Source organism: Macrobrachium rosenbergii, chromosome 31, assembly GCF_040412425.1.
Source record: "Macrobrachium rosenbergii isolate ZJJX-2024 chromosome 31, ASM4041242v1, whole genome shotgun sequence".
In the NCBI taxonomy this organism is placed as follows: Eukaryota; Metazoa; Arthropoda; class Malacostraca; order Decapoda; family Palaemonidae; genus Macrobrachium; species Macrobrachium rosenbergii.
The window spans coordinates 9,693,710-9,708,610 of NC_089771.1; the positions used below are offsets into that span (position 1 = coordinate 9,693,710).

The window sequence follows — 14,901 nt, forward strand, 5'->3', positions numbered from 1 at the left end:
TTATTACTGTTTATGAAGCTTTTAAAAAGTACAAATTGATAAAATGTTCTATACGGCTTTCTGTTTTAAATCATTGAGCATCTTTTTTAATATTGCATGTGTGAAACCTGCGTAAAAGTATCTTATGAGCGTGTGTGTGTTCCAGTATAAATTGAATATTTTTTTATATGTTTCAAAATCATGTTCATTTATCAAAGCGCTGAAAGACCTCACTGGTCCCGGTGCTTGGCCTTTGGCCGAAACCTCTTACTCCATTTCATTCCACGGGATAGGTTAGGATGTCGTAGATTTCAAAAGTGTGGCGAGATGGGAATGGTTAGCCCAAGAATGTTTACTCCGAACAGATCGTATTTTGCAAGCGGCACTGGAATAACAGAGATTGTGGAGTCCTAAGAGCTGTTTGATTCAGTGCCGTTACTGGGCTACACAAACCATAAATTTCCAATGACTAAAATTCTGACAAGGATATATTTTATCTTAATACAACACCACACTCTCAAGAGTGTGCCTGACACTGAGGTTAAGCACCTGTCTCATGGGAATGAATGAATGGAGTAGAAGCAGCCACAGGAATGTAGTTTTTACCAGGGATCAAAGCCCCTCCTGGCCAGGTAAGATTTACGACATGACCTTAGGTTGGGTCAAGGTAGGTCAGGTTAGGTTGCATTCATTCTGAAATGCCAATTTTTACAACTAACCCTCCAAGTCCCTAAGGTTTTTAGGCCTGTTGGTGACCTTTCCAGCATTAATTTGGATCAGAATTTTAAAACATAAAAGACAGAGAGCCTAGATTATAATATAACAATTTTTAAAAGTAAATTGTATTTTTCCTAACTATACAAACCCGAGGTCCTTTACATTAGGGATTACTTTCAGGCGTAGGCTGGAAACGGCCGTTAAACTCTTGAACAAGGTGGTTAGGCAGTAACTACCTCCAGGTAGGCGGGGATACCCGCCTGCCCGGATGTAAACATTCCAGTTTGCCTTTCGGCCCAGGTACAGATTGAGGGGTGGCATGAGGTGGGCATAAAGTGTAAAGGACCTCGGGTTTGTATAGTTAGGAAAAATACAATTTACTTTAAAAATTGTTATTTGTTCCGACACAATATACAAACCCTCGGTCCTTTACATTAGGAGACTCACTGATTGGAGGGAGGAATCTGATAAAGTCTCTCTGAACTGACTGGAGTTCACCACCTTGTCTTCCCTTCCTGGTCGTGAGAGCGAGGAAGGGAAAAACTGCCTCTGACAAAAGATCGGGTTGTAAGAAACGCAGGATCAGTTGTCAGACTTCTGGGTCCCTTTGCATGAAAGAGGAAACGTCAGTTCATGCAAAGTAGGCTGGAAGAATTTGACGTCGGATGACAATAAGGCAAATACAAGCATTGGGTTGTCTCATAGTCATGGTCTCCTTCCTCCCTTGCAAGAGGAAGGAGTGGGGTTGCTTCTATTAACCTGAACGGAAATAGAACGGGAGCTCCTGTTATGTGCTTATCTGCCTCGATCGCCGGTCCAGCTTGTAACGGCATGTCCGCTCCCTGCCCGTGGGAAGAGAGCCAGGATGGGGAGAAAGAAGAGAGGCCAGTCACTCAACATTCATTCTCCCCATCACAGCCGTACAACATAGGCGAGATGCAATCCTGTCCCGTTAGGGGAGCTGGATAAGCTACACAACTTGTTGAGCAGCCACCACAGGACCCAAGGAAAAAGTGTCCAAGGACTTGTGTGCAACATCCAGGAGGTAGAAGGAGGTGAAGGTAGTCTGTTGGGACCACACCCGCCTTCAGCACCTGTGGTACCGACATATTCTTCTGGAATGCGAGGGATGGACCAAGCCATCGACTTTGTGAGCTCTCGGGTGAAAGGTACCCAGTATCGTTGTCGTCAGCTGCCAAGTACCTCCTTGATCGCTTCACGAAGTCAGGAGGAAGATGTGTCCTTAGACACTTCTTCCTTGGGAGAGACAGTACTAGCGAAAACGTTGACGACATCCAGGTTAGGAATGTCGAACCTTTCGGAAAGTACCACAGCTCCCAATAGGACAAAGTAACGAATGATCTGGATCATCGATACAAAGTCCAAGGAGGGGGGAACAAGAAGGACTCGAACCCAACAGTCGATGCCAATGGATTTGGAGTCCACCTACGACATCCGAGAAGGAAGGATGATCCCCATCCCTGTTCTTCCATCTTCTACGCCAAGGCCAGGGTAAGATGAGAGATGGACCTAAGAGGGCATATCTCTATCCGACGACTCGTAGGGCGAGTGCAGAGCACGGACAGGAACCCTAACGAGAGTCGCATGCCACCCAGGAAACATTTCCTGGGACAGCATGACTGAAGAAGCTTCTCGTCCGTAGCTAACTCTCGACTAAGGAGAGAAGGCTACTTCAGATAGAAGACTAGGTCGCAAGGGCCTACATTCTTCAAAACTGAAAGGGAGAGAAGCAGCCCTTGGCGGAGAAGAAGAGGAAGTCCAGACTTGACGAGCGACTCTGACCTGGGAAGAAGTTCCGACAACGACACCACCAGCAAAGACGGATCCAGTCCCTAGGACAGTGTTGCAGAGGACTTCAAGGGATATCCAGCTATATCCGTTGCCGCTCAGCGAGAAAGCCTGTGCTTGCAAGGAAAGCTGGAAAGTCTCCCAGTCCTGAACACACAGGGATGTACTGCCTCAAGAACCGCTTCTTGTGTAGCTGCACAGGAGGATGGGTCAAGCGGAATTCTTCTCGATGCCTCGGCAATCAGGTCGGAAGAAGGGGAAGTCTTTAAGTATTTGTCTGTAACTCGGGGTGAGCAATGTTTGTGAACCCCTAGCGAAACGGACAAATACGGAGGGAAAAAACGTTGATATCGAGTTTTCACCAAAAGACAGCATGCCTCAACAGAGCGGCCCCTGGTCTGGTATGAGGGAGCGAGAAAACACTACTGACTTGTGTGCAGGAGGCAACAGAAGGACGGTAGGGATTTCTCAGTCCAGCAGTCTCTGCATGAGTCTTCGTGAAGAAAGAGTGAGCAGCATGTTCCGTCCCGATCACTCAAACCCGAGGTCAGGCTTGCCTACCAATACATCCCCACCAGGAATACATCTGGTTAATTGAGCTGTCGAGTGTGCAATAGAACAACACTCGAGTACCTTCAAATGTCGAGATAAACAGGGGAAAAAACGATTGCCTCCTGTTTGTCGACAAATGTCACTACTGTGGTTTTATTGTTCAATGAAACCAGTGAGTGTCCATAAAACCCATCCTGGATTCTCGGATGGCCAAAAGGCTGCCCTGAGCCCAGGACGGTGGGGAAGGTACTAATCATCTCGGTCCACAAATTCAAGACAAGGTCTTTACCAGTGTGCGCCTATTCCTCAACCTGTGAATCTGTGAGTAGACACAAGATTTGAGGAAATATGAAGGCATATTCGAAGGTTCCTATAATGCATTAGCCTAACTCTTTCCTCATACCTCGGAAGAGGAAAGAAGGGAGGAAAAGGAAGCAGACTTCCATTTTCCACCATGGGGAAGCTTCTGCAAGATGACAGGAACCGAGACAATTAGCTCTAGCCGACAGGGCTGGCATTTCCCGAATCGGGAGCACGGGAGAGGTGGTGGGATGAAAGTTCGATGGAAAGAATTGCGAGACCTAAGGGAAATAGATACTTCTCCTGAAGGAATCCATTCCCAGGTCTCGGCAATGTTGCTGCCAGCTCCAGAGACTCGATAAGCATCATTTGTCCAGGCATCAGCAGTTGCAATCTTCTTCTGAAGCCTAGGACTTCTTTGCTAAGGAGTTGAGGGGGGCTGGCTTGAACTCAAGGTCGAGTTGAGATGACTAAGACCCAAAGTTCTTGGCCATTGTCCAAAGGACAAGGCAGTGCCCTGGTGGGAACCTTGATTACCAGGGTATCTGGCAAATCTCTGAAAGAGAAAGGCAGAACCAAGTAAAGGTTCGTTCCCAAGGGTCGAGCCAACTCGGGACTTACGAAACTGGAGATCCGAATTGGGACAAAGTCCTTCCTTCTTCTTAGCACCAGAATTGCCCAAAAAACTGCAGTCAGCAAGACCCTCCCAGGCAAGAAGAATTCATATTCTGCCGAGGCAGGGGTGGAAGTTTGGTGTCTCGACCTGAATTAACTCCATCGAAGAAAAGAATCCATCAGGTCGAGAAAGCTCTCGGAAGCCAGGACCGCGGCGGTCCCTGACATTCTCGGCCCCTCGGAAACTGCAAGGGTTGCAAGTGATGAAGGTTATTCATTGCTGGGGAGCAGCGGTCCTGTCCCAGGGATCCTCGCGAGACAATCCGGCGCGAAGTTCCCGAGAACACTGGGCGTCGTAGACTTGAAGAGGAAGACCCTCGCTGTTTCCGATCGTGAAACCCTGTACTTCTCCCTTGGAGGAGACCTTGACAGATCCCATGAAACCCTCCTCAGCTACCTGGTTATAATACGAGAGAATCGGGGACCGATACCCAAAGCACGCCAGGCAGCCGAACTCCGAAAGAAAATTTCTTCTTCGGAGCTCTCTCTGTCCGTCTCGCTCCTCTCGGAACAACCGAGAGGAGAAGAGAACAGGTGAGGAGAAAAGAGTAGCCCTACCTGTCCTGCCAGAATGATAAGCAGGAGAGGCGGACCGTGAGCGATAATCAACCGAAGGAGATTACTGCCCACGGGGAAAGAAGAGCACCTATGCCGTGGCAAAGTGCTTTCCTGGGAAGAGCAAAAAGTTCACTCGAACATAGCCGAGAACCCGAATCGGAAAAACCGAGTAGGGCCGAGCTGAGCCGAGCCGATCACGAACGCGATCCAGCTGGTCGGTATGTGGCAGACTGGGAGGCAGGCGAGAGGGCGAGCAAAGCGAGCCAAGCCAGTCTGGGCGAGTCAAGTCGAGCCGAGCCAGTCTGGCAAGCCAGTCGAGTCGAGCCGAGCCAGTCTGGCAAGGGGCCAAGTCGAGCCAAGCCAGAGCCAGACTCATAACTGGGCAGGCCAGACTCGTCTGCTGTGAACAATTGCTAGTTTCCCGAACTCTAAACTCCTTCGAGGGCCGAGGCCGAGGCCCCTCGAGAAGAAGGTTCAAGGGGAATTCTGTGTCTGCTATCTTGCATGCTCGAACCCTAAAGTTCGAGACACAAGAATGAAAGCCCCCCGAGCAACCAAAGCAGCTGGCGGGCAGAATCGAGACACCTGGCGTCAGCTGGTGCACCCGACACCTGGGTGTCGGCGACCAGACACCAGACACCTGGGTGTCCGGCAACCAGACACATGGGCATCCCGGCAACCAGACACCAACCTGGGTGTCCCGGCAACCAGACACCTGGGTGTCTCGGCAACCAGACACCTGGGTGTCTCGGCACTTTCTCTGTCCCTCTTGTAAGGAGAGCGCTCGTGATTCATAGAATTCGAGCTACCCACGAGACTTCCGAAAATCGGGAGTGGCTGCTTTGTTACCTAATAGATTGAAAGAGCCAAGCACAGAACCAGTCTTAGATGCAGACTTCCAAGACTGGCAACGAGGGAATGGCCTCGAGAGGCGCTGCTCACGGCCCCAAAAACGCAAGATCCCACAGGAAAATGCGAATCGGTCAACGAGAAACTTGTCTCCCGGAAGAGAGTCAGTCCCTTAGAAGTCCCACAGGACTCCCCAAAGTGAATCTCTTCCTTGCTTCTTCTGGTGTTCGAACCGAGAGGATCGAGACACCAGGCTGGGAACCCGACCGAGCACTGGCAAACACTCGGGAGCGCTTGCGGTGCTGGCAGGAAGAGGAGCCGAGACACCTGGGTGCCTCGGCCCTTTCTCTCGCACTGCTCCCGAACTGGGCCCAGGAAAATCTCTCCAGACCAGATCGGGATACTCGATATTCCATAGAATCTCGAGCACTCGAGCGGCTCGCGTGACAGCGCGCCGAAGCAGCCCCCATCTTAGAGGCGGAACCTCTAAGACTCGGGAACGGGATCGCAAACTGAGGTCTGCGCGCCCGCGGCTTCTGAACCACAAAACCCAGGGCTATGAGAATCGGTTTCCTAACCCGAAGGTCGGGAAGAGCCAACGAGACCCACTGCCTCCTCGGAAGGAGGCAGTCCCTAGACGTCCAAGGGCATCAAGGGGAAGAAGCAGCATTCCTTTCCTTCGGCCGATGGAGGTCTGTCCGATTCTCGGGACCTCCAGGACCTTGGGAGAGGAAGGGAAGACGCAGCAGAAGACGAAATCGAAGATAAGATGAAGAAGACGGTGGCTACTTCCACAGGACAGCTTCCTTCATCTCCACTCCCACATCTTCTACAGGATGGTGGACACGAAACATCAGTAACCTCCAGGGTAGTCCGGCAGGAACACAACGGACGCAGCCAGGACACCACCACCAGGAGAAGCATGATCAGGACAGCCGATGCAGGAGCTACGGCAGCAGTTCAGAGGGCAGGAGCTACTGCAACGGCCAGGAACATCACCTCAACAGGACCACTTCCTACATCTTCACGCCGACGGATCTTCTACAGGATGGCGGACATCGTAACCTCTGGGGCAGCTGGCAGGAACGCACGGAGGCGGACCCGGGCACGACCGCCAGAAGTGGCAGGAATGATCAGGACAGCCGATGCAGGAGCTACGGCAAAGGTTCGGGAGAGCAGGAGCTGTGCAACGGCCAGGAACGTCACTTCCACAAGGCGACTTCCTTCCCTTCACGCCAACATCTTCTACAGGATGGCTGACATTGTAACCTCCAGGGCAGCTGGCAGGAACACAACGGAAGTGGCCCCGGCACGACCACTAAGAGAAGAAGCGGGCACGATCAGGACATTCGATGCAGGAGCTACGTTAGCTGTTTGGAAGGCAGGAGCTAATGCAACAGACAGAGTGTCATTGAAAGTCACCAGCATCGACAGGAGCGATCAGGGCGGCTGCGGCAGGAGACCAGGAGAGCAGCCCAGAGACTGTTGTCAGAGTTGACAAGAGCAAAACACAGGGAACAGCAGGAGCAGATGGACCACAGATACGCAGGAAGCATTGCAACAGCATACATGAAAACCAGCAATGACAGCGATCGAACTACATCCGGCGGGAACAGAGTCAGAGCGATCCCGGCGTGGAAATATGTCATCTAATCAGGTATTGTGGTCGATCCCGAAGCAACACTGAATGAAAGTCGGGACTGCTTCATGCAAGATATTCTTGATATATCCAGCCAACTACTGCTGTCTCTGCAATGCTCACTGTCAACCTGAAAGAAAAACAAAGATGATTAGTAGAGGAGGCTCCCTCCCGCTACAAGGGGAACAGCCCCACGCAGCGTTAGGAGGTACTCTGAGACGAGGTTGCTCGCTCCTCCCCTCCCCCTGTCTTCGCCCGACGAGCGAGCGAAGAGGGCGAAAGGAGAGAGAGGGAGAAACCTACGGGAAGAGAAAAAGGACAGAGGGGAGGCCACCAAGGGCGCCGTGGAAGCGGAACTTATCGACGACGCCCGTAACCTCCCACTCAGCCCGCAAATCTCTAAGCGCAGGCGGCGAGAAACACTCAGCATAAGAAGGAAGAAATTAGTGATGCCCCTCACACACGGAGGGCGGAAGCCCAAGAAGGGACTAATCTTATGTCCCGATGGATGTAGGGGAGTGAAGAAAAAGCGTCCCAAACTAATCTCCGAAAGTACAGGGCGCGCCCAGTATTTACGTAAAGGGCTGCTGGAGAGAAGCATTACCACTTGGCTATGCTACTCCAGTTATGCCCTTGGCCGTCAAACCCAAGACACAGGCAGGGGAACGACGGCTTACACAAGGTTATCACAAATCATGGGTTTGTATTGCAAATATCAAACACACGCAATATATAAACAAAAATACAGAAAGATCCCACCGTAAGAGCTTAACGACAGTCAGCAGAGAGAACGAAAAATACGTCGGCAACAGCTGACGGCCGAAAGCAAAACTGGAATGTTTACATCTGGGCAGGCGGGTATCCCCGCCTAACTGGAGGTAGTTACTGCCTAACCACCTTGTTCAAGAGTTTAACGGCCGTTTCCAGCCTACGCCTGAAAGTATCTCCTAATGTAAAGGACCGAGGGTTTGTATATTGTGTTGGAACAACTGGTTTTTTCTCCACTTTTACTGCTCCTGGTAAAGTTGGTGAAGTTTGTTTTTTGTCAGCCATGTTCTTTGTCCCAGTCCCCACTACCAGGCAGTGTTTCCTCCCTCCCCTACCCCCAGTGATGACGAAAAATGCAGTCAACGCGTTTCCTGCTTGTGCGACCTTCCTCCCACCCCCTTCTTGCGGCGCACCTCACTTACCCCCGCTTTTGGGGCACGTGAGGAATTTTCTCCGGTAGAACTATAGGGTAGTCCGCCTCGCCGACGGCACTATAACTTGACTTTTTCTACATTTTTTGAAGTTAATTATGAATTTCCACCTTTCATTATTGGCGCTAAGTAAATTGACCTGTTTTAACGCAAGAAGTCCATCCAACAAGGGGTTTCCATACGCGGTCTTCACAAGACAGAACATGGGTACGTCTGTTTCGAACGGTCCATATCCCGTCCAGCAAGTGCAACAACTTGTTAACATATTGGGTACCTGGTCCCCAGGCCAGTACTAAACATGGCGAAGGAACATTCCATTTGGCCGACAACAAACAGATGCACCGCCACTATCAGAAGCCCTAAAAGTGTAGAAAAAACCATTTGAAAAGGTAAAAACAGGCACGGAGCTAATATACAGAATTACCTTTTCTCCCTCCCTGCCCCGTTACCCCCAACCATTTTAGCCGCTCTCTCCCTTTTGCGTATGGCTCCCTCTCATTTTCCCCTCCAGCCAGTGGCCCCCTAACGTAAACACATCCTGCTCCACTTCTCTGTTTTCCCCACCCAGAAACCCCGATTCCCACAGTCCCCCTTTACTGCCGAGTAGAGTTAGGGGGCAAATGACGCCTGGCCGCCAACAAACAAACTTGCCTCCGGTATCAGAAGCCCTAAAATTTTCCAAGGTAAAAACAGGGGCGGAGCTAATACATAGAATTACCTAAATATCAAACACGCAATCTATGCAGTACACAAAAATACAGAAAGATCCCACTGGGATAATAAAGAGCTTAATGACAGTCAGGCAAAGAGATGCAAAAACAGGTCTGCAATGCACGACGGCCGAAAGCAAACTGGAAAGTTTCCATGGGGGCATTCCCGCCTATTTGACGGCAGTTACTGCATAACCACCTCGCTCAAGAGTTTAACGGCTGTGTCTGGCTTTGCCTGTAAGTAATTCCTATTGTAAAAGACTGATGGTTTGTATATCGTGTCGGAACAATCAGAGCTTTAGGTTTAAATCCTATGACACTCAGTATCCCAGGTTAGGTTAGGCCTAGGCTATGTTTAACATGCTTGGTTAGCCTGACATAGGTTAACAAGGAATGCAGCATAAGAAAAAGAGACTAACCTAACAGAAGGGAATATTTGAATGATGACATCCTTGTGTTCTATCATAATTTAAAAGAAAAAGAGGAAGAGGAGGCAGACTCAGGTTTAGGGATTCAAGCCCAGCAAACGGGCCCGGCCTAGGCCATAAAATTGTTTTAGCAATGGCTAACGGCCAAAGGCGCTTGGTATATCAAGATATTAACAACTCTGTTAAAAACTTAACAAATTCCAGCATTTCTAAACAAATAAATGCTAAGAAACAATTTACGGTCTTGGTTGGCTTCGTTTTGACGAACACAGGAAATCCTACGCGCAATCCTTACTCGTACCCTACAGTTCCTTTGAGTTATATCTACTCGAAATATGGGCCTTTACTCACCCATTTTTGGTGAGGATGGGTCCTATCTGCGTAAGGGAAGGGGGGTTTCTGACACCACTTCTATTGGGACATCCTGCGTCGTAAATGACACTTCATTTCCTTCGCTTAGCCCTTGGGTGTCGTTCATAAGGGTGTCGCGTCGCGGACATTGCCCAGTTTTTGAAACACGTTCGTTTATGTCAATTAAGTGATTATTATTTTATGATAACAATAAAAGTCGAATAAAAGGCTTATAAGATCATTTTTACCAACTCATTACCTTGTAATATATTTCTTTTCTGTTTTTGCTAAATAAATATTTTGAGCTATATTTAAGACCATCCTCCATTCGAAGCCAGGGCTAAATCCAACGAATCGGAGTAAAAGTTAACAGACATCTTAAATCTTGTATTTGTTGAAGTGTTTCACTATTGAACACTTCCTAGGATGTTCAATGCCTTTCGACAACAACAAAAGGAAAATAATTGCTGCGGTTGGCAAAGTTTACCGCACATACTCAAGTTATATCCAGTTTCCTTTATAACCCAGCAGTGTGCAGTAGCGTAAAATCCAAGAATAGAACCCGTCTACCAAACTGAATCTACCAATACAGTGTAAAAAGACAAAGAAAAGGCTTTGTCTTTCCTTTTCTGAGAATAAACACAATTGCCTTTGTGCCAACTTGAGAACTCCTTGATTGAGAGTTGTTCTCTCTCTCTCTCGAACGGCGTTGACTGCCCACTGAAAGATATAGAATGAAAGTACGTTGTGTCTCGGTCAGTTGGTGGTCCAGAGGTCCACACCAGTCTCATTCCATTCAAAACCTCTTCCGAATTAATCTCTTCGGTCTAACGTAGTACATACTTACATACCAATGACACCTGGCTACCAGCCCTTTAACTTAACCATTTTCTTAATATTGCCTTTTACAAAGAAATATTTCCTCTACAGCAAAACATCAATTTGATTTTAGATATTAAACCCTATGTATGTAAAAGAATATAAAAAAGAAAAAATAAAGAATGACGGTTGTAAGGACGACAGATTGTTGTGACCAAGTGCACGTATGTCAAGAAGAAGAAAAAGAAAATGAAGAAGACGTATTTACAAAATTACAGCCTTTTACAAAGAAATATTTCCTCTACAGCAAAGCATCAGTTTGAGTTTAGATATTAAACCTTATATAAAAGAATATAAAAGAAATAAAGAATGACGGTTGTAATAATGCAACAGGACGACAGATTGTTGTGACCAAGTGCACGCATGTCAAGAAGAAGAAAATGAAGACGTATATTAACAAAATTACAGCCAATCATAGAAAACTACTACAAAATCAGTTGAAAATTTTTCATTTGAAGCTGTTATTACGTACTTATAATAAACAAAGCTGGAGGTCTAATTAAAATCATTCTCCTTGAAACATTCGATTATAATGAGATAAAGGGTCCTTATTATAAAAACAGATATAAGAATAGTATCTCAGCATAAGCAAAGATCTGCCAGAGAAAAGGCAGCATTTGATGACGAAAATACAAAGTTATTTACCTGCTCAGGATGATAAATGAGGTGAACTTATATATACTTAGACTATAGCTCACCGAGTAATGGCAGTGCAAATATATAATAATATTACTGAAAGCTGCTGTATATTGGTGTGTCAGTTGCTCTGTTTAACATTCGGCGGCTACCATTCATTTTAGAACAATAAATTAGGATAATACAAATCAATTCAACCTTGGCTTTAGTTAATAAAAGTCTACAAAATAATAATCTTAGGCCTATTCTTAAATGGAACTGGTACTTGTGGTAAGGGTTTAGGAATGGAAAAGTCTGACTTCCGCGGTTCTTCAATATATAGTGTTTACAGTAGTTGGATACATTGTTAAGCAAGCATCTTAGTCCTAGCTGGGTTCCTATGGCTGGTTCGTTTAACTGGTTCCGTAATACAAAAATTCATTTAGGACAGCAGTCTTGTGCCTAACAGCACGCAGTTCTTAGCCTATAGCTATAATGTAGTCTTGCCTTACTTAACTGTTACACAGCACAGTTAGCCTGGCTTTTTACATTCTTAAAATAATCGCATTTAACTTAAGATTTGACAGTTTCATAAAAACTTGTGGAAGAATATCGCACATCTTATCCTACGTACTGTGGTACAATTGCAACCACCATATTCGTGCTGAGCTTGGTGCAACTTACGTAATATTGCCATAACTGTTCTTAATAACTTGCTGCTGCATCAAGGTAACACTACAAAAGAACACTATTAAGTACATTATGAACTAAGACAAGTGTATACTGTTTACTAGCAAGAAATTTGGCATTTCAGTTGGAAAACATGGGGAGCTGATTTTATGTATGCACACTCGTTCATAGACAACCTCAGCTTCGAGTGAATAACTTCACGTCCTGTTAAAATAAAAACCAATTCATTTTCCAGTACACAAACTACGAAGGGTATTATTGCCATTAATTTCAATGAATGACTTCCATCATTACAAATAAAAAAAAAAGAATGAAAGGTTAATATTTATTACAGGTGTTCATAGTCTGAAAATTACGCAAATGAAATAGCATCAAACTCTGGTTACTTACAGGCTACATTTTTGGGGGCGTGTTATCTAAATATTAACTTACATGTTAGCGAGAGACTCGTGAAGGCATTGCCCAGAGATCTGGCGAGAGTTTACGCAGATGTTTACTTAAACATTAGCTAAAGAATTTGGAGATATTATTCAGAGATTCGTCGAGAATTTAACCAGAGATTTGGCTGGATTTTTTTTTTTTTTTTTTTAAGAGGAAAGGATATTAGCTATATAGTCTAGACCATGTGTGTCCCGAAGATCTGAAAAGTTCAGAAAGGCAGTTTCTGCGGCAATCCATCTTTGGGACATGCAGTTGGAACTTTTCATTTAGACTTTCTTATATTTTTGTCATTTCTGACGGTATGGGTACTTTGTTAATAACAACAATAACCATATATTATATTGTTTAACTTTATATTGTCGAGACACCAGCGATTCCTGCCTAATTTTATGGTAATCGCTTAAAAATGAGATCTCTGTATAAAGGTATATACATTTGAAAGCACTGAAAAATACTGCAGAATATAGAGCATAAATAAGAAATATCAAAACACGCGTCCTGTTAAACTTTGAAATCGAGGCAACATTTCTTGTTATTGGTCACCACAAAAGTTAAGGTTGAGAGTATAAACTGCTTAACTCGTATTCCCAGAGTTACCTGTATTTGTTACCTTATCTATCTATCTATCTATCTATCTATCTATCTATCTATCTATCTATCTATCTATCTATCTATCTATCTATCTATTTATCTATCTATCTACCTCACTGCCAGTTTTCCTCAAATGTAAACAGACAGTAAGGTGCTAAATCAGAAAATATAAATTCTGCAGAGCTCTTCGAAATTCTTCAGCAGTCTGATACGTGAGTGACTGCATAAATTTAAAAGGTTCACTCTAGCGATAAAATCTGAAATAATAAAACTTGCTGTTCTTTTACACCAAGGTGTGTGTGCATTTTCCTCTCCCGTTCTCATTTTTCTTATACAAATCGTGTTTTCCCCCAAGGTAAGGTCCTGAAGTCCAGAGTGTTTTGAAAACAAGGGGGTCAGTTGTTGTATAATTAGACATTCTTACCCCAGGCAATGTTTAAAATCAACGCGAGAGTTTACCATAAACAAAAGAAGCGTTCGAATCAACTCCAGGTATTGTGCGCGCGCCTACAAACTCTTCTGTTCCCCTTATACACTTCTCAGCCCTGTAGTGAGTGGGACACGAACTTGTGCTAGCTAGCCTTTCGAAGAGAGATTTCGCTTAGGAAAATGTTGCGGAACTTCGTCATGTTCGCTCTGCTTTTGCTATTTCTGCAAGTGGTCGCTCAGGAAGAAGAAGAAGAAGAAGACGAAGAGTGCCACGTGACGCCCATAACCTTCAAGTTGTTTTGCCGCATAGTAAGTGTGGAGACATTTGTCTTTTTTCTTTTATACTTTCGTTTGTATTTTCTTTTAAAGGGCTTTTTCTTAAGTTCAGTTACAATCGTGAGCGTGGTTTTTCTTTGGAGTTTGTATGGTAGGTCTACTTGTACAGGAAAGTGAAAAAACCTCTCGTGAATGCATAACAAAGATTGGTCATTAGGAGTAATTTATCATATATATATATATATATATATATATATATATATATATATATATATATATATATATATATATATATATATATATATATATATATATATGATCCACGGTAATACTCTTATTTAAAAATACGAAATTGACTTTTAAGTAAAGAAATTTACGGAAGGGCCAAAATTAAGAACTTCAGATATGTGTACTGCCTTCTTCAGTCTGATAATGTGGATAACCACCTTCGCCTGTTCCAGAATCTGTAGATCAGACTGCCGTTTTGGATAACGACCCTCAAGATATCGTTCTGGAAGAAGGCCAGCGTTTTTTCCCGCCCGTCTTGCAGATCACTTAGAATTCTGGAAAGAAATACTACCCAGTAACCTGTTCGCTTATTTTGACGTTGTTTATCAGTTTCAGTTTGTTTATATTTATTTCTCTTTCTTCAACTTTGTTGCGTCTCTTTTTAGTTTAGGGATCAAGTCCACAGAAGGATGGACGAAAGCTTTAAGCTCTGTAAATAATTTTACAAATGCATTTATTCATAATGCCAGTATTCTTCTCAAAGGTGTCATTCAAAGTGATGAGAGCTCCTTCCACAACCATCCTAGTGGTCCTGTCCATACTTTTTATAAATAATTTTCCATTTTTTGAAATCAATGACGTGATTCCAGTCCCAAGAGTGCCTAGCAATGACGATGGAAACATTCCCTTAACGGCAGGCTGCAGGATGTTCCCGTTTCCTCTGGGCCAGGGAGCGACCACTTTCTCCAATATAGCATTTGTCACAGTTTTTATACCCTATAGCACAGACTCCGACATCGCTGTTTTGTTTTCTGCAACTGTTCTTGATCATTTTGCTGTTAAGAGTATTAGGGTATTGAAAAGCTACTCTATACCCATGTCTTTCTTTTCTAAGATTATTTGAGACTTTTCTCAGGTCATGATTATGCGGAAGGGGAAGGGATTTAAAATTAGCTGTTGATCGGTGTTCTGTTCCCTTGGATTGC

The 14,901-nt window shown here is 45.2% G+C and overlaps 1 protein-coding gene and 1 long non-coding RNA gene across 2 annotated transcripts in view; one reads left to right on the plus strand and one right to left on the minus strand.

Moving 5' to 3' along the window:
* The window catches only part of LOC136855362 (uncharacterized), a 60,994-nt gene extending 50,506 nt beyond the window's left edge, over nucleotides 1-10,488 (minus strand). The window contains exon 1 of the mRNA XM_067132281.1: nucleotides 9,767-10,488. Coding sequence (XP_066988382.1) covers nucleotides 9,767-9,770 — 4 coding nt within the window. The 5' untranslated portion in view covers nucleotides 9,771-10,488. The remainder of the gene's footprint in view (nucleotides 1-9,766) is intronic.
* A 2,612-nt stretch (nucleotides 10,489-13,100) lies between these two features.
* LOC136855235 (uncharacterized) overlaps nucleotides 13,101-14,901 on the plus strand; it is a 3,363-nt gene continuing 1,562 nt past the window's right edge. The window contains exon 1 of the long non-coding RNA XR_010857957.1: nucleotides 13,101-13,720. This is a non-coding gene — a long non-coding RNA (uncharacterized lncRNA). The remainder of the gene's footprint in view (nucleotides 13,721-14,901) is intronic.